Source organism: Molossus molossus, unplaced genomic scaffold (genome assembly GCF_014108415.1).
Source record: "Molossus molossus isolate mMolMol1 unplaced genomic scaffold, mMolMol1.p scaffold_m16_p_5, whole genome shotgun sequence".
Taxonomy (NCBI): domain Eukaryota; kingdom Metazoa; phylum Chordata; class Mammalia; order Chiroptera; family Molossidae; genus Molossus; species Molossus molossus.
The window spans coordinates 57,015,724-57,034,776 of NW_023425388.1; the positions used below are offsets into that span (position 1 = coordinate 57,015,724).

The window sequence follows — 19,053 nt, forward strand, 5'->3', positions numbered from 1 at the left end:
TTTAAGAATCATTCTCATGATTCATTCATCTGTTGCGCCTCCTTTTTAAAGCTTCAGCACTGACGGTCTTTTGACAAACCAATATTTATAACAGTTTGACAGCGGGATGAGGAACAGCGTTTGTCTTTGTAACAGCTTGAAGAAAGACCCTTTCCAGGACCCAGTCATGCAGTTACAATCTTGACCTCTTTCTTAGGCTGGGAACATACATACAGCAGCATGTGTTTTCTTGTCCCATTGACTGTCCATTCACTTCCCATCTGTTTTGCAGTCTTAAAGGAACAGAAGGGGCCCTCTTCTTATAAATCTGTCTTTGCAAGTGATAAATGATGTCCTGTCTCTTTAAGGGCTGCCTGGGTGGTTTTCCTTTTCTTAAAATGTTTCAACTTTACTCCTAACAAAATTCAGAATAAAATATACTTTTAAGAATAAGAGGAAATAGAAAAGAAAAAAAAGATGGATTATTTTAAAATCTTAATTGATTGGGACTATTTTACTGGTCATTAGGCTAAAGCTTTCCCAATTCATTACATCAATCATATTTTTAAAATTGTATTGATATTTAGATTGCTCAATGGGAACAAAAGTAATGTGTTCATTTTGAGATAGTGTATTTAGTTAAACTTTTTTTGGAGAAATAAAGCAATATATTATTGAGTTAGCATATAAGATAACTTTTAAAGGTTTTTTGGGGGTTTTTTTTTGCCATGATTTGGGTTGATATAAGTAACCAATATGGAGCATTTTATGTACTGGCTATAGAATAAAATAATTCACAGTAGACTTATCATCTTAAGGTAGAATCAATCTTACTTTTACATTTAAAAGATGATCATGAATCCCATAAAAGTGTAATTTTTTTCTTCTGTTGCTGAAAATAAATACTTTAAGTATAGGTATTTATCATTGACTTTTCCAAGAATTGAGCAGAAATTAATTTTTCTCCCATGCAGATATATTCATAGAAGTTTAAATATAACAAATATTTTCCCCCCTCAATCTTCTTAAATCACTGACATAAAAAGCATTACCAGTATAAAAAGACCACTTTTAGAATATTATAGTATATTGTATGAATCAGCTGCCTAGTGGTGCAAAAAGTAAAAATGGAAAAGTAAAATGAAAGGGAAGATAAAATTCAGGCAAGTGAAATAATGTGAAATTTGGGATGAGATTGGTACCCCCTCAAAATTACATGCTCAAGGGTTCTAGATACTTTGCTCCAAGTACACTGCAAATTTAGCCCTGAGCTTCCTAGGGGCTGCTGCAAAATGGAAAGCAAAGTTGATTACATGATTTATGGTAGCTATTAGACAACGACACAGCAGTTACTTAGATGAAGTATAGGTCTTCCCGGTACACAAACTTGAAGGAAATTTCATCAGTCTTCATAAAAGGAACACTGAATTATATGGGATAGTGAATCAGATGGTTACATATACTCATGAATTTCATGGCTCTCTTTCATGTTTTCAATGTAGGCCAGTAGCATAAGCAATCCTGAGCAAAATCAAAATGATGTAGTCCAGATACATAGCTATATGGTTTGGCTTATCTAGAGATGAATATATCTAGAGAAGTAGATGAATTATACATCCCCCATCCAATTTCCTATAAATATATTTCTTACAACTGAGCCTGTTAGTATCAGGTAGCAGAAAGTTCAGTGTTCTACACTCTTTGACATTGACACGCACCTGGAATCGTGCTACTCTTTTTTAGTGAAGAGCAGATCACAAAGATTAATAGTTAGCTGAACTAAAAGTAGGGTTGCCACCTACTTATGAAAGTTGAAGGGCATAACCAATATAAAGGCCTGAGTATAAGGCTACTCTGTGTTCATCCACACAGAAATCTTTTGGAGAATTGGCTTTAAAATATTAAGAAAGTATCTTAAGAGATTTTGATTATATTAACCTAAAGGTACTTTGTAGAAAAGCTTACAGTTAAAAGAGTTCAAAAAAATTTAGGAAAGCTAAATGTATCCACAAGTCTCTTTGAGCTTTTGATATGTTGAGCAGGCATAAGTTATAATTTACCTCACAGACTTTCTTATGGCAGCTTTTTTCCCCTAAATCCTACAGTTTGGGGGTTTGAAAATAACAAATTTTAAAAATAATTGTCTTTAACATTTGAATTAAGTACTGGTTAAATCAGACCACTCAACAATGAGTGAATGAACAATGAATATTCATGGACATCTATTACATAGCAAATTCTGTGCTATGCTGAGTGATTATAAATGACAGATTTTTGGTAAGTATATGATTCATCAAGCAGTCCCACACTGATTCCTATAAAAAGCAGTATAAAACTGATCTTTCTAAAATGAATTATGTAGCCCTGTGAGAATAATATTGTCATGTGTGACTTCATTTTTTTTACTAGGAGCTTAACGTGACATTTAAAAAGATACTAAGTAATAAACAAGTTTAAAAAGATGCAATTAAAACATGATCAGTTAGAATAGTACATGTGTCAGTCCTAAGTTTGAAAGTAATATGAGTGAGTGGGCTTTGGATTGTTCTGGATAGATTCCTTCATTTTATAGATAAACTAGGACTGCGACTTGTCTACAGCCGTAAGGTTAATGGCAGAGCTGGCACTAGAAATAGTTCTCCTGATCACAGTATTGTATACCTTTTAATAATTGTTTTGTCTTTATAAAAAAAAACATATAAAATAACTACCCTATTGATTATTTGGGGGTGTTAGACAAGGGATATCTAACTTTTTTTTCATCAAACACTCCATTCATTATTGTATATGCCTGTGAAGTTCATGTTTTAGATTTGCCTTCAATAATACACATACATTCTTTTTCATTAGAAATATACTTACAATTTTATCTTCATATCGCATAAATGATTATGAGAGTAGATATAATTCCAACCCAAACAAAGATTTTTATTTGAACTTTTGAAACAATGGAAATAATTTAGAAAACCAACCATGTTACCACTTTCATAGACCCCCAAAGTCTGGAGACCGCCCCCCGCCAGCTTTGAAATGACAATGACCATCCCAGTCTCAAATAGCTTTCCAGAAAACAGGAAATTATGCCTCCTTCTTCTATAATATGCACTAATCTATTTGTCTTTATTAATGAGTCTGTTTAAAAATAATTATGCATATTTGTAGGGGAAAACTATAGGACCAAGAATGAGAAGGTAAGTGTTAGGTTTGGTTATACACCTTTGATTATCTCTCTTTGGTTCTTCCTTTCATTAACTGTAAAAGGTGCACATTTTTCCTTGCGCCAAATCTAAGATTTTGAGCGTAGTTTTGAGAATCTTGAATCTAGTCTCTTATTTACCTTTTTTTTAAATTGTTTTTTTTTCTTTGTTTCCCTTTACCCTAGATGATTCCTTTAAATATTAAACTTATAAAGATCACTTATAGTATAATTGTCTAATGAAAAGCAAGCCTTGTCAGGAACAGTGTGTAGTACATAATAAGAAATGTTCCTTTAGTTTTCAGTGCTTTAGTGAACAGCTTTTTACAGCAGAATCTCACCTACAAGGTGTCCTCCAGCTTGGTACAAAGTGTGTGTGCAGCATATTATAAAACAGTTCTGTTAAGGCACGTTAGGATCTTCGGATGTGTGGTTTGCTTCAGGTCCACTGCATCAGTAAGTTTGCAGCATATTTCTTTATGTTTTTAAAAACATCAGAAGTTGTAAAAGGTTTATTTTAGTGCATGTAGTAGTGTGTTGTGTGTGATTCTTTGTTCCTGTTCTAAACTGTTATTAACCACTGACGTGAACCTTCTCCCGGGTTTGGCCTTTGGTATTCACAGTGTATTCAAAACCTAATTACAGATTAGTCTATATTTGAGACTTTTAGAGCGAGTATCAGAAGACTCAAAAAGAATTTGAGAGTAGCAGTATCATTTCATGTGGAGATAAAGAGCCCCAAACCATGAATGAGTGTCAAGTCATCTGAAGAAAAGAAAAAAGAAGGAACTTCATTCACTGAGACTGATGGTTTATGAGTTGGGGATTATGGGAATATTCATGACTCAATCAAGAAGGACAATGAATTGATGTTTGAAATAGTTCATCTTTTAAGTAAACATTGGGTAAATGGAAAGTAGACTCAGTAGTCACTCCATGTAGACTTGGCTGTTGCAGTGCAACAGAAATAGCAGTATGTTAATGTCTTCCTGAGTTGGCTTAATTTATCAAGTAAATCACAAATTTTACAGGAATTCTCTAGCTGTAAACATTTAATGCAAACATTTAACAGAAAAGGGAGTTTGCTTTATAATTAGTCATGGTAATCTATACACATTTCTGTGGGAAAGTAATTTCTAATGGTGAAACAGTTAAATACAATGAGATGTGGGGATTTGAAAACACTGTTATAACTGGGACATTAATTTGGAAGGATCAGAAAGTAGAAAGTTTTAGTTGTTAACATTCAACCTTGATTTTTATGGATAATTCAGTTTTCTGTGCAGTGGATGGCATAGTTAGGAATATAAGACAGTGCTGAAAACTTACATCAGAACTTAAGATGAATGAATTCAAATATAGGGAATAATGATGCTTATTATTTGTAATATAGCTTTCTTATAAAGCCCGAAATTAGTTTTCCTTCTAAAGCTGTGTGTGTTTGGGGGGGGGGGGGCATATTTTAGCCTTCTTAATAAGGTGCAATAATTAATTTGAAGTTTCTTTCTCCACTGGTATTGTGTTTTGAGACCTGAGGATTCTGTTCCATGTTGCTTCTGTGGTTCAGGTGACCCACCAGCCTGCCTTGATCTTCATGGTCCCTGCGTACCTTGCCTCCTGTTCCAGGCTTGCCGCAGCTCTTGTGGTCCTGGCTTCTGCCCTCTGGGTCACTGGTGTAACATCCAGGAAGCCTTTCAAGTTGTTCTTTTGTTTGTTTTGTTTTTCTTCTTGATAACCTACAGCCCTTATTTTCTATGCTATATTTTGGGGAACTTTATCATTTTTCAAGTATTTATTGAACATGTATACTGAGTCAGACATTGTTGTAGAAACTGAAGGTGCTGAATATTTTTGGTCCAGTTTCATATTCATTGTTCTCAAGGGTTTCTCCAAATGTGTATAGATCTAGTCTGCTCAAGAGGTGTAATCTTTATCAGAGGATAATAATGTATTAGCTATTTTTTACTCATCCCTAGCCATAGCACAACCTAGGAGGTGCTCGGCAACTATTTGATTCTCTAATTTTTACCAAAACATGTCCTATTTCACATAAAAGATAAAACATATAACACCACACTGGAAATAATATCATTTGCTGTGACCACTTCGAGTGTGCGTATGGCACAGGTCCAGTGTGTGTTTCTGGATCAGAGGGACGCGGACAGGCAGCTCTCCAGACTCACTGTCCTCACCCTTGGCACCGATGCCTGCAGAGTTGTGTGAGGACCAAGTCAAGTGTGGGAGTCGAAATCACCCAAAACATAGCAGATGCATCATAGACTTGGAATGAGGGTGGAAGTCGGCAAGGAACTCCCCAAGGCAGAAGGTCCTCCGTGCCTCCACATCGCTCCGCTAAGGACGGTGTGTGCATGAAAGAATAAACAAAGAAGTGAATTTTTTATTTAGTGTTAAAAAGAGACTTTTATCACAATTATTCCTTTTTTTTTTTTAACATTTACTCCATCTTCTCTCCACTCCCTCTCTCTCCCTCCCCATTACTTCCTAGTTGTCCTTCGTGGTGAGGTTCAGGGCATGGTGATAGGTCCTGCTATTCTAATTGTAAAATATTTGTAAAAACAGCTTTTTATGGGAAATTTGGAATTTTTTTACTTCTGATGTTTATATAATAGTTAATTAAATACTCCGTTTACTTTCATTTAGAAAGCAACACAGCTCATCTCTAGTTTCGGAAGAATTTGAATTTGATTTAGACACCTGCGGTCCAAGCGGCTCTTGGTCTCTTTCCATACAAAGAGATCTTGCTCTGAAAGTCCCTTGTGAGTGATGCTACTGTACCACCCGCTCGCAGATAGTCTGTCCCCTGAGGATGGAGGTCATTGACAGGGCAGAGGGATGGACAGAGCTGGCCCTGCAGCTGCCTCATTGTGCTGAGATCGTGGAGCAAATAGAATCACGTTTCCTCTCATGCAGTACAGCTTTCCCAAGTAGAGTAGTTCGCAGTAAATGTTTAGAGGAGCTGCTGGGGTTCTAAACGCCTCTTTTCGATTTCCATGTGTTGTGCTCTTTAAGTAGATGATTTTTTTAAAGCTTTCATGCATTTCCAGAATTCTATGAGACAATTTAGAAAACTCTTTTTTTTAGCTCCCACCCTCCCCGCCTTTTTTACATTCTTCAACTGACGAACTATGTGGAACTCGAAGTATTCATTGAGGAAAATCTGTGAAGCTGTTTCTAAGCAACTAGATGAATTAATCTCAAAAATAAGAATGTGGCCTTATTTTGAGAAAGGAAGTATGTTTACTGTTTGACTGCCAGTTAAAAAATAATACAGACTAAGAAAAAGTACAGACTAAACTTTCACGAGATAGGTTGGGATTTTGTTTTCTTTTAATTTGTCTACTTTAACTTTTATATATGGAGTTAATGCTGCCTTTATGAAAACCATTATCATATTTTCTCATTGAATAATTTGACTTAAAAAAATAGGGTTTGTTTTTCTATAGATTTTGTGTTAGTCTCAAAATACCAGGAATTAGAACTGTTAAATTACTGGGAAAAGAATATGAAGACATTGTGTTCTTTATATGCAACCATGATAGGCTTTGTTGAGTTCCTGTAATGCTAATAAGATGTCATAAAAAGGACCATTTTTTTTTTTATAGGCTCCTCATCACAAGTGCTCTCTCACTGGTAAAAAGGGATACTTATATTTTTAATGTAAAAGATGTTAATGTTGAATATTAATGTATCTTATATGATTTTTTTCTATAGATATAAAGTAGAATGATCTGCATCTTTTTCTTTACATCATTGGCTTTGAACCAGTCACCAGTTGTTAACCCACTAATAGGTTAAATTGCATTAAAAGGACAAAAATATTTGTTGCTATGCCTACTATAACCTATATTTTAAAATAAGAGTTACATGCCCGGCCGGTGTGGTTCAGTGTTTGAGCATTGACCCATGAACCAAGAGGTCGCTGGTTTGATTCCTAGTCAGGACACATGCCCAGGTTGTGGGCCGAATCCCCAGGAGGGAGCTTGCAGGAGGCATGCATGTTCTCTCTCATCGATGTTTCTCTCTCTCTCTCCCCCTCTCCCTTCCTCTCTATCTAAAATCAATAAAGAAAAAAAAAAATTTGCCCAGCTGGTGTGGCTCACTGGTTGAGCGTCGACCCACGCACAAGGAGGTCACCGGTTCAATTCCTGGTCAGGGCACATGCCCAGGTTGTGGGCCCGATCCCCAGTAGGGGCATGCAGGAGGCGGCCAGTCGACGTTCTCTCTCATCGATGTTTCTGTCTCTTTCCCTCTCCCTTCCTCTCGCTCTAAAATTAATAAAGAAAAAAAATTTTTAAATAAGAGTTGCGTGATTACGTTAGCAATGAAGTAGAATACATCACAACTTTTCCATATGTAATGCTGGGAGATTGACATGTACTGTGAACAGTTTGCATTTGTGAAGGAAGTCTTGACACTTCAGAGAGAAATTGTAGATTTTATTTTGGAAGTCTATAAACATGAAAACCTAAAATCAGATAAAATCATGTAAATCTGTCTTTAGTGGCGCTGGTGTTTTTAGCCCTTTCTTTATTCACAACTAGAAAAGAACATGTCTGTATTTATTTTAAAGTTTAATACCCGTTTTATGTTTGTTGGAAATATTTTCTACAATTTTTTTAGTCTTATAATTTTAGGACATTTTGACATATAAAGTGTACATTTTAATGTGGTCATTCATATTAATCTTTTTTTTGTAACGCTTCCATTACTTTATACCTAGAAAGTAATTTTCCAGTCCAAGTCCAGTTAAATACTTATATTCTCTTTTAATTTTTAAAAATAACTTAATTATTTTATATTTTTTCTTTGGTCCATATATTACTAATTGTGAGTCCTTGGTTGGACTCCAGAGAATCTGAGAACTTCTTAAAATTCTATACAGAATTGTATATATTTATTTATATAATTAATAAATTATTTTTCTGTGTAAGATTCCATAACTTTTATTAGAATCTCAGAAGGGTCTGTCATAAACCCCACTCTCCTCCCCCTTCCAAAAAATGTTAAAAGCTACTACTGCAGTTCATTTGAACTTTATTTGGATATAAAGCGGTGTGTGGTACTAAGTTCATTTTTTTTTCTCCTTTTCCAAATAGTTAAGGTATCCCAGACTATGTATTGAATGATTATCTTCTATGATTTGTGATGCCTTTGAAAGGTAAATTTGTTTTTAATTTATTATCTCCACAGAGAAAGTTAGAGAAATTCAAGAAAAACTTGATGCTTTTATTGAAGCTCTTCATCAAGAAAAATAAATTGTAATAAGTGAGTAAAAGTCCTCTTTCTACATTAGTACTGACAAAATGCAAAATTTGTATTTTAAATTTATTTTAATAGTGTATCATTCTACTTGACTGTGTCCTACTTGCTCCTTAATAATAACTTCAGTGGCAGGAATCTAAATTTCATGTATAATGTTTTTTTTAATAACTTGATTGCCTTGGAGCTGAACTAAAAATATTCTCTAGAGCTCATTTTGAACAGAACAAAGGTGAAAAAACTAAGATATTGTGTAATATGCAGGTGGCTCTAAATGTTTGGCATGTAAGGAGTTAAACTCTAGCTCTCATTATTGTATTCTTTGTTTGTATTTGATGGGTAACTGTGTGTGTATTAGCTTGCCACACTTTACTTGGCTTGACTAAGAATTTTATTAATTGTTCTTAATCTTACTGTCTTATGTTTAAAACGTTAGATAAACCTTTTCCTTATTTAAAGTAATTTAGATAGCCTTAGAATCTAGTACTCTTCTGAATGTGTGGACTTTCTTAGCTAATTCTATAGTCTGGCATTATAAATATGTTCCCAATAAAATACTATATATTAAAAGACTTTTCTTAGTAGCATAGTCAATTGTTAATTATCACTGAAGTATTATAAGTAGTAGGTCTTTGCTTTTGTTGAAGAAATTGAGAAAGGGAAAATGCTATGATTAAGACATTATTATTTATTTAAAATATTTAATCAATTTATTCATGAGCCTCATTTTAGGCAGCCTATATAACACAGTCAGAACAGGAAGGGGTAGAAAAATGTGAAAGATTCCCTCCCTAGCTGCACTCAGTTCAGAAAAGGACCTTAAACTGCAAACTACCTACGTTCCTCTCCTGCGGGGCAGTCTGGTAAGACGGCAGGCTGCAGAGGGAGGCACGCTCTGTCCGGCAGCACAGCAGCCGTGAGTGAGAGAGGTTAGGAAGCGTTAGAGTATGGATTTGTTACTTTGTTTTGTTCATCTCTTTCATAAGTGAAGACAGATATGCAGATGTATACAAAAACATATCTAGGAACTAAATATCAGTTATCTTTAACACAACCAAAAATAATTCATCGTTTTTAAGTGTCTATGTTTGTAAAAGTTTTATACAATTTCATTGTATGAAAATTTTCTTTTAAAATCATCAAGTATTATAATATCTCTGTCATCATCATAATTACTAGCAATAGTTAATGTTAGAGATAAACATTTTGACAGCCTTCTTAATTTAGAAATTCTCTTCAGCACCAAAGTTCACTTGATTTTTTTTGTTTACAAATCTGTGTTTTGGGGGGATGAGGAAGTCATGAATATCACAGAAACCCTATTAAAAATATAAGCTACATTGCTATCGTTTTAATGAAAAGAGAAAGCCCAAAGTCAGCCAGTGCTTTACGTAATAGTCCCTTCCCTCAGATGGTTAGTGTGACATCCAGTTACCGCTGCTGCTGGAACAAGCCTTTTTCTGCCAAAGAGCCTGTCCCGAGTGCAGGCCAGGGCCATCCAGGGAGCCCGGCAGTGAGGGTGTTTGTGTACAGGGAAACCGTCCCAACTTTCTTCGTTCCCTACTTGTCTGTAGTCTCCAAGGTCCTTCCCATCCCTTGGGAAGTATGACTGTGAACTGTTAGAAATATCCATGAATTAGGAAAGAGATTGATATTAATATACCTTGAAAATCCACATAAAAGAATAAATCTGGTAAAACAGTAGCCTTGCTTCATTCTGATCATTTAATAAAAGTTACCAAGCATCTTAAGGAATAGTTTCTCAGTGATAGTTTTAACGTGTGGAGTGAGTACCTAATTCTGAAAATGTTTATACCCAACATAGTCAATACACAGAATCCTTCCACTGGTCAGCTTTAATATACTACAGGGGTTTGCAGAACTAGGTGTACAGCTGTGAGGACATGGAACACAGTTTATTCTTGTATATTATTTATTAATTATTGTATCCTTTTCAAAAAAGACAACTGTAAACCTACTTTTGCCACCCCTGTATGTTTTTTTCCTCTCAGAAATGAATTTCAGTATTTATTTATATATCATGTTTGATGAAATTGTTAAATTATGGTAGGTGGTATTTTAAATTTAATATAACTAGCAAATTGCAAACTTAGACAGTTAAGCTTCCTAAGTTAGGCAGTAGTTTTGTGGTCATGCAGTAATGTCTCCCCAGACTTAAACTTATCAAATGTGTTTATTTTTACAGAATACTACTCCTAATATCATCACCCCTGCATATATCGAAGAAAGAAAGCTCCAAAGTCCTTTGTCCTGCCTTTTTTCCTTCTTCTATCCCACCTTTCTAAACATAAAATAAAGTCACAGGATAAAAATAATGTATGTGTGTTAGAGGCACTTTAACCACCAGCTGCCTTTGGACTAGAGCAGGACAAGTGGCGTTGACGTCCTGTTTCACTCTATTGAAGTGACAGGTGGGATATGTAAGTGGTATGACCATTAGGGTCAGTCCTAAAGGTAAGAAGCTTGCTCTCCTGCTTGTCTCATGCGCGGTGGCACCAGTTCAGCTCGTACATTCGCTGATGTCGCTCCATGTCAGCTTCTTTTCCAGACAAAGAACGCTAGGTGTTGTGAAATAAAACTTAGGGCAATTTTCTAAAAGCTGTCACCTGTATATAAAAGGATGGTAACCCGCTAAGTTGTCTGTATCTATAAGGTTCTGTATCCAGAAACCATGATAATTCAGTTCATATTCGTCACATGAAGAAAACAAATAAAAGAACCCCTCACCTGGGTGATTGGGATTACAGCAATTCCACGTACATTCTGTGAAAGAGATTTCAACCCTCCATTGACAGCTTACAGGGTTGCCTTAGAAGCTGAGTCATTAGCAGCTTACCTATTTGATTCAGTTGATGTTTTTGTACTCTTCGTATCCATTTGAAATTCATTCATTTTGGATGTTGTATACTTAAGCTAGGCTTTCTACTAACAGTGGTTTTTTTTTACCTGTTGACAAAGCTATTGGATTGTGACAGGACAGGAAAGATTAAGAATAATCAGTTGACTGATTACATTTAGACTGTTGTCAAACATTTTAACTAGGCATCAGGAAAAGGCTCTCTTTCATGGGACTATATTTAAATAGAAATTATTTCAACAACTAGAATAATATTGAGCATCCCCCTCTTACCGGAACATTTAAAGAAAAATTCAGAGTTTAATTTAGCAATTCAACTACAATAATACCCTCAGAATTTTTATGTTTTATATAAATATTTCTTATTGGCTGAAGGACTTGAAAGCAAAGAAATATGCCATTTTTTAAAATTTAAAATGTCTTTCTCAATTAACTCTGCTCTCTACTGCCCTTTCATTAAGCCTTTATTATTCTAATATAAAGGCCTATTGTGTGACAGTTTTTATTTTACAATTTACTTAATTTTACAAATTTCTTGGAATTATGTTTTGGTAACAGTTTCCTTGCCACCCAGCATTATTTTTTTTTAAAGTTTAACATCAATACATACTTCTTTGTGGTCTCTCTTGAGGTCTGGCCCTGCATACGCAGGTGTGAAGGCTGTCACAACCTGCTTCAGCACCGTGAGCCCGGGGAGCGCTTGCTTGACACTGGGTGGTGAGCAGCCCCAGCTCTCGGCAGCCAGGCGCGGTGCACTGGTGCTTGGTAGACGAGTGGTCGAGAGCATTTCCTGTCTGAGACTCAGGGGTAGTGGGCGAAAGGAAAGGGAGCTCCCCAGGGACAGGACCTCCCTGGTTACCTCCCTCCGACCAGTGCTGGCCAGTGGGTTAACCCCGCACTGAGGCAGACGTCATGCAATTATTAATTCTTTTGCAGTTGTTAAACACAACCACTTTACAAATACAAATCTATTTCTGAATCAAAAAGGAAATAGAACTATATTTATTTCTGTGAGCTCTAGATGGGGGAAATGCCCTCAATTGCATTTCCACTGATTTTTCCCAAGCAAAAGGCTAATATTATGTAAGGACTTTTATCACATCCCTTTGTATAAATTTAAGAAAGGACGCTGGCCGGTTTGGCTCAGCGGCTGGAGCATCGGCCTGCGGACCAGAGAGTCCCAGGTTCAGTTCCCGCTAGGGACACGTACCAAAAAATAAATAAATAAATAAAAAGAAGGGGTGGGATGTCTTTATTTCTTTGAGATCAGTATTTGTAATTTAAATACATAAATAGATGATAAAAATGAATGCTATTAAATTTTCCCATCCTAAGTAATATACCATCTCATGGGTAATAAATATTTTTTCTTTTTTTGTTGCTCCATACTAAGCATGCTTTGTTTTTGGAAAGCTAGGTACTTATTAAAAGCAGATGTTAATAAAAGAAACAGTGAAATGCAGCTTCTCATCCGTCAGTCCTCTGTGTGGTGTCTGTAGTTGAGAAATGACACGATGCCGATTTAAGCAAATCACTTCAGAAACCCAGCATCCAGAAGTTAAATTCTAACTAGACCAGGAATTATTTGTTTTCCATGTTGGGATTTGCAAAGAACAGCGTGAACAAAGCTCTCCATGGAAGACTGAACAACTGTAAATAAATTATATCTGAAATAGACTCAGTCAGGTATCATTGTGAAAACCAGTCTGTGGAGGCCGTGCCCAACAGGAAACAGATCCTTGCTGTTAACTCTGTTCTAGTTTAACTGTGTCCTCCCCTCTCTGTGTTATCCCCATTTCCCAGTCTTGACTCCAGCAGACTCCTCCCAACAGCCAGCGGTGCAGACGGAGAGAGTACAAGTGAGGAGGGAGTGGTGCCCCGAGTGCGGCTTCCTAGCTCAGTCTGGGAATCTCACGCCACGATGAGACTGACTGTAGCTCTGAAAGATAAATCCCGTATTTAGTTAATAACTGTATATTTATTTATTTTAGATGCATCCATGTAAAGGAATGCGGTGTGTTAGTTTACCAGTAAAGGGGATCAAAGTGATGCTTTTTGTCTCACGTGTCTACGCTGGTCCCGGCTGCAGTGGCAGGCGCTTGAGCGGTGTGGAAACGTGCTCACAGATACGCTCGTGGACAATCATGGCTATGTTTAAATATTTAAAACAACCTGTTTTTACGTGTGCGCTGCGAGTGAACTTTGTATTATTTTTTAAAGCCTTCGTACTCCATGTAGATGTTCTTCCCATTTATCTTTTGCCTGTGCTTGATCTACGGTCATTTGTGTAGATTAGTAATTAAAGATACTATCTAAAGAGCATCTTTTAAGTTTTCTCTGTCTTAATGAGGGGGGAAGAGAGAGAGAGACCTCTGCACCCATGGTCACAATTTGACCCCACAGTGTAACCAAAGTCATGGTATAACGAGCCCCTCAGTGTGGCTGTTCTCGGACACTTTAATTCCACGTGTCTCACGCTTCCCAGTTAGAATCTCACAGTCAAACAATACCTTTCATTTGTTTGTTGATAACTCACCTGAGGATGTTTTTTCCACTAATTTTTAGAGAGTGGAAAGGAGGTGGGGGGAGGGGTTCATGTGAGAGACACATCGATTGGTTGCCTCCTGCTAGGACCCGGACTGGGGCCAGGGAATCGAATCTGTGACCCTTTGGTGTGAGGGCCAATGCTCTAACCACTGACCCACAGTGGCCAGGACCAAACAGTGCCTTTTTTTTTTATGTCTTGATACTTGTCAAAGCATTTTGTTTTTTAGGTAAAATATATCAAAATGTTTTTAAATTACATTGCACTGCTATTGCCATCATTTTCACTAATGATGCCAACATGCTCAATTAGTTGTATGTGAGGCTTACTAAAAAGTCATAACTAAGTCTTAAAATGGCACGTAACCTTGAAGATCACTTTATCTATCTACCACCTGATTATCCCATTTATCATTTCTCATTTTTTATTCCTCCAAGAACTATCCTCATAAATGATGCTTATTAATCTTGGTTGACCATTTGATGTGTAAAATGAGGCAGAATGTGGGTGTGCCTTCCCCAGGATCTGTGTCCACTCTGCTGCTTACTGTCGGAGGGACTGAATCACATGGCAACAAAGTAGGAATTAGAATGTAGCCACGTGTCAGGAAACATGGTCATGGTTTACATGACCTGGCACCTAAGCCTCTAACACTTGTGAGAAGGTAGGTTAACTCCATCTACTTGCTTTGCTAAAGTTTTTCTGTGAATTAGCGAAAACATCAGAAAGTGAAACAGCCTGGACTTGCCTTTGCCTGCCTCTTAATTTATCTAATATCATGCCCTTGGCTTTCACTAACAAATACTGTATATTGTACCTATTTGAAGAAAATACACAGTATCTTTTGCAGATGCAAAACCTAATGACATGTTTCTGTTATCACTTAAGTTCATTGAGGAACGTGTTACTAGATAACTCAGTGACAGCTAAGTTTCCTGCTCCAGACAAATACATGTGCTACTTTCCTTCTGTGAGAGAACCCAAGACCTTACCTGTTCCTTGGCTTCAGCTGCCAGGAAACGTTGACGTTAATTTACCTCTGACGGCTGAACCTGTCCATTTTTCTGCTCCCTTAGTTTGTGTTGCATTAAGGTTTGTAATCTCTTTTCCATGCATCTTAACATAGGTAGTGACTAACAATGCGATGCTTACTGTTTCTCCGTTGAGCAATGTCTTTGTCAAGAGGACTGAAGTTGAAAGTTCTTGCACTTGCAGTCAATGACGCACAGCCAATACCCTGTGTGCCACGTGGACATAACTGCTTCCTACAACCAGTTTCTAACAGTAAAAACCAGAAGTCACCTAACCTGTGCCTTGAGAACACAGTGACAATAGTGAGCCCGCCTCCCGGCCGCCAAGAGGAACACACAGGAGGAGGCGGTCCCTGATGTGTGTTGAAAGAAAAGGTTTATAGCTCAATACCCCTGTCTGCAGCCATTCCAGGGATAGTAACCTAACTAAGGGCCCGTTATAACGGTCCTAGTAGGACTCATAGACGTGTACTGTCTCTAACCATTTGCATTTGGGATCCATCTAGAAATTGCCCTGAAGCCTTTTTCTTGTCTTGCAAGGATTGATCCCATGAAACTGTGTTGGTCTTCCTTTTAAATTTCGAAAAAAGAACTTAAATCTAAAGCAGCGATTTCCAACTGGTATGCTGCAAGAATGTTTAGAACATGCAATAACTACTCTGGGACACTGACCTCTTTCCCCTTAGATTGTCAAATTTAAAAAATGACAACAGCCAACACAACAATAGCTGTCTGGTGCAAATAATCAAAATTACACCAATTTTTTTTTTTTGGTCAGATCACTAAATGTATATTTTGGTGTACCGCAGAAGTTTAGTGATTTGTTTATGTGTGCCGTGAGATGAAAGGGTTGAAAAACGCTGCTCTAGAGCAAAACCGTGTGTCCTGTGTTTTGCACCCATTACCCGAGGCAGTGCTATGTCCATTTTATAGATGAGCAAAAAGGCTCCGAAAAGTTTTAAGTAACTTGTCTAAGGTCATTCTAGTGAGCAGCAAAGTCTAAGTTTCATCACAAGTCTGGTTGGAAGCCTAGGCACTTTCCAAAACACTTTCCCTCAAAAATACTTTTAGGAAAATGAATTTATTTATGAAAATAAATAGTGCAGTCATACACTGGAAAATGCAAAATGAGCTAACTTTATGGACATGGCCCAGGGTGGTTTCTCTAACTACATGAGGCTGTTGCTCACAAGAATGGAAATAGCAGAGGTGTGAGGTTCCCTGTGGGGCCCTGGAGGACAGGGCGATAGTTGAGGTTCAGGGGGCTCTGATCTCAGGACTACCCCAGACCTTAAGTCCTAGCAGTACAAACTCTGAGGACTTTCCATTTTTCCTCAACATGTCCGTCGTGTTACCTTTCCCGTCTGACCTACGCAGAGTCTCTAAATCTTTTGGAATCAGCCCCGCTATTAAGATACAGAATTATTTTTACCCCAGTGTTTAATACCTTGATTATGTTATTTTCCCCAATTTTGATGGCCTTTTTGATTCTAATAAATTTAACACTTGAAAACAATGAGCAGAAGCCTTTACAATTTCAGCTCAATTTATTTTCAAGATCATGTATGTTCTTTATTTAATGATCTTGCCCTGAGAGCTAGTTTCCCAAGACTGTTGGGATGGAAATAGGTACTTTCCGGCCAACATTCTCATGAGTTGACCTGTCCGTGGATCGGACCATCCTCATATGAAGCTCAGTTGAACAGCCCTGCCTTTGCTGCCTCTACCACTCTGGAGGCTCTGGGCAGGCACACAAAGCCACTCCCCTTTTCACACGCTGAGATTTCTCTTTAATATGAGACATGTACGTCCTTGCTAATTATACCAATGCTACGGTCATGGCTGACTCGGGATTGTGAGACTAGCTCCACTCACGTCCGAAGCACTGTTTGGTCACCACATTGGGTGGATGAGGCATTTGGATCTCATCCTCTCCCTTGGGCGCCCCCGAGGGTGCGGTTCGCCAGCTGCGGACCCTGTGATTGGCTGTGCTTTTGATGTGCAGATACTACAAGTTGGTCACAAACTTGTGTACAATGGGCCTGTTCTGGTTCATGTGAAAATCAACATCCTTTTTTGTGTTCCCCGGGTGACAGGATGCTACAATACTATTAGCATTTGCAAAGAGTGTGCTCTGTCCAAGGGTGTAACCACAGATCGTGTGCTGCTCAGTTTGTGTTTCTCTATTATGTGCGAGACACAAAGAAGCTGAAGGCAGGCAAAGGCCTGTCAAATCCTGTAATGTAGCGCTCGACCCCCAAACTCCACTTGGCCTCCACGCAGCCCTTGTTCCCCGTCCCACCCCTTCCTCTGAATGGGCTCTGAGGTAGGTAAATGAATTCAGAGGCCCGTGGGCGGGGGATCCCTTTCTGACCTCATTCCTGTACCATTTGTTTGTGGCTTGTAGGGGAGAGGAGGACATTCTGGAATCCTTTGTGTCCAATCATTTTCCTGCAGGTTGGGGAGTTAATGGTAACTTTGTCTGAAGCCGGTGGAGCAGAAAGCCTCCGCGGACCAGGCGTGGCGTGCGCAACCTCGAGCGACAAGAGGAGAATGTGGAAACGGAAATTTCTAGAGCAGATGGGTATGCGGCCTGTCGGCCTGCCCAACATCTGGTCGTGGGAAGCCTAAATCTCCCGTGTGTCTAAGATAGAGTCGTTCTTCCTTTAAAAATAGTTTCCTCTCTCCAAACCCCCGTGACTTTTATGGGGATGCGGGTAGTGTGGTTGCACGCACTCTGAAATATTTTTCAAGCCTTGTGCCAGCTGGCTACCTATAGCGTATGGTGCGATTTCTAGAGGTTTTAGATCATTTTCTACCCTCCAACTCACTTTGTTTATCTAAAAAGTGAATTAGAGTTTTAGAAAAATGGCTCTAGTGCTAAAAAGAAGAAGGAAAGGGGCCCAGAGAGGAACAGCAGAGTGTTCAGTGCATAGCTAGAACCCTCGCCTCCTGACTCCCAGGCAAGCGGTTTCTGCTCCATAAAGGTTGAAATCAGGGACCAGGAATTCAAGCCTCCAACACCAGGCATTTGGGGTGGGGGCAGAGATCTGGATGGATATATCTGGGTATTCACATGAAACCTCCCTCCTTTTAAATGTGTGAAATCTTCCCCAGTGTGTGTCAGAGAGAAACCACCTCAGCCAGCACGCAGCCCCACCTGCCACGGTCACCATGGGAACCTCTGATTGAAACTGCAGCTTTCTGTTCACCTCTGGCCTCGGGGCTACAAGTGACCATACTACTAGTGCTTCTGAAAATAGCATGATTTCTGGTCGTTCTTAGAGATGCGTTCTTTTAGCTTCGTTTATGTGCATAGAACTTTAGCTTTATGATAAACTGAAAATCTCATTTATTACATGCCAACTCTCTCCCAGGTACTTTAAGGATATTACCTTACTTGTTCTTACGAGCCCCTAAAGTAGGCAGCATCACCATTTTACCTGCAGGGCAACTCTGGCTCAGAGAGGTTGCCTGAATTTCTGGGGCTGGCGAGTTGGCAAATTCTTTCTGAGATACCATGTGGATTTGACTGCAGAGCCCACAAAAAGGAGCCAGGGTTGAGTGGGCTGGCAGCGTGCCAAGTCCTTCCCTTACATGTGCAACTGTCCCGAGATGGCAGTCTTTTTCAGGTTTTATTTGGCAAAAAGTATATATTACTACTGAGAGAACTGCGCACCACCCCAGCACACCAGCCAAGTCAGTGTTGAGAAACCCTGCACGCACTTCCATGAAAACCTTCTGTTGTAGCCTGGCCGGTGTGGCTCAGTGGTTGAACATCAACCCATGCACCAAGAGGTCAGTGGTTCGATTCCCGGTCAGGGCACATGCCCAGGTTGTGGGCCAAATCCCCAGTGGGGGGCATGCAGGAGGCAGCCAATTGATGTTCTCTCTCATCGATGTTTCTATTTCTCTCGAAAATCAATAAAGAAAAAAAAAAAACCTTCTGTTCTAAACAGCAAACTTTCTAAGTTCTGAAAGTCACATTAGTGAACCTCAGCAGGGGAAGTGTTACACATTTTAAGTGCATTCTGAGTATTCAGAACACGTTCCATTTTTAAGGTTATTGATGAAGAGGTAGCTCAGAATCTCAGCAATTACTTTGTATTGTACAACTTAAGTAAAATCATCTCACTAACGAAAG

At 38.4% G+C, this 19,053-nt stretch overlaps 1 protein-coding gene across 6 annotated transcripts in view; it reads left to right on the forward strand.

The window, feature by feature from the left end:
- The window catches only part of OPA1 (OPA1 mitochondrial dynamin like GTPase), a 94,442-nt gene extending 81,950 nt beyond the window's left edge, over positions 1–12,492 (forward strand). For 4 of the 6 annotated variants that reach the window (XM_036242382.1, XM_036242384.1, XM_036242383.1 and 1 more), the window contains one exon: positions 8,387–8,454. In XM_036242382.1, coding sequence (XP_036098275.1) covers positions 8,387–8,451 — 65 coding nt within the window. In that variant the 3' untranslated portion in view covers positions 8,452–8,454. Of the gene's footprint in view, positions 1–8,386; positions 8,462–10,661 lie in introns of those variants that run through there. The other 2 variants (XM_036242385.1, XM_036242381.1) reach the window with 1 other exon arrangement.
- Positions 12,493–19,053: the final 6,561 nt, after the last annotated feature.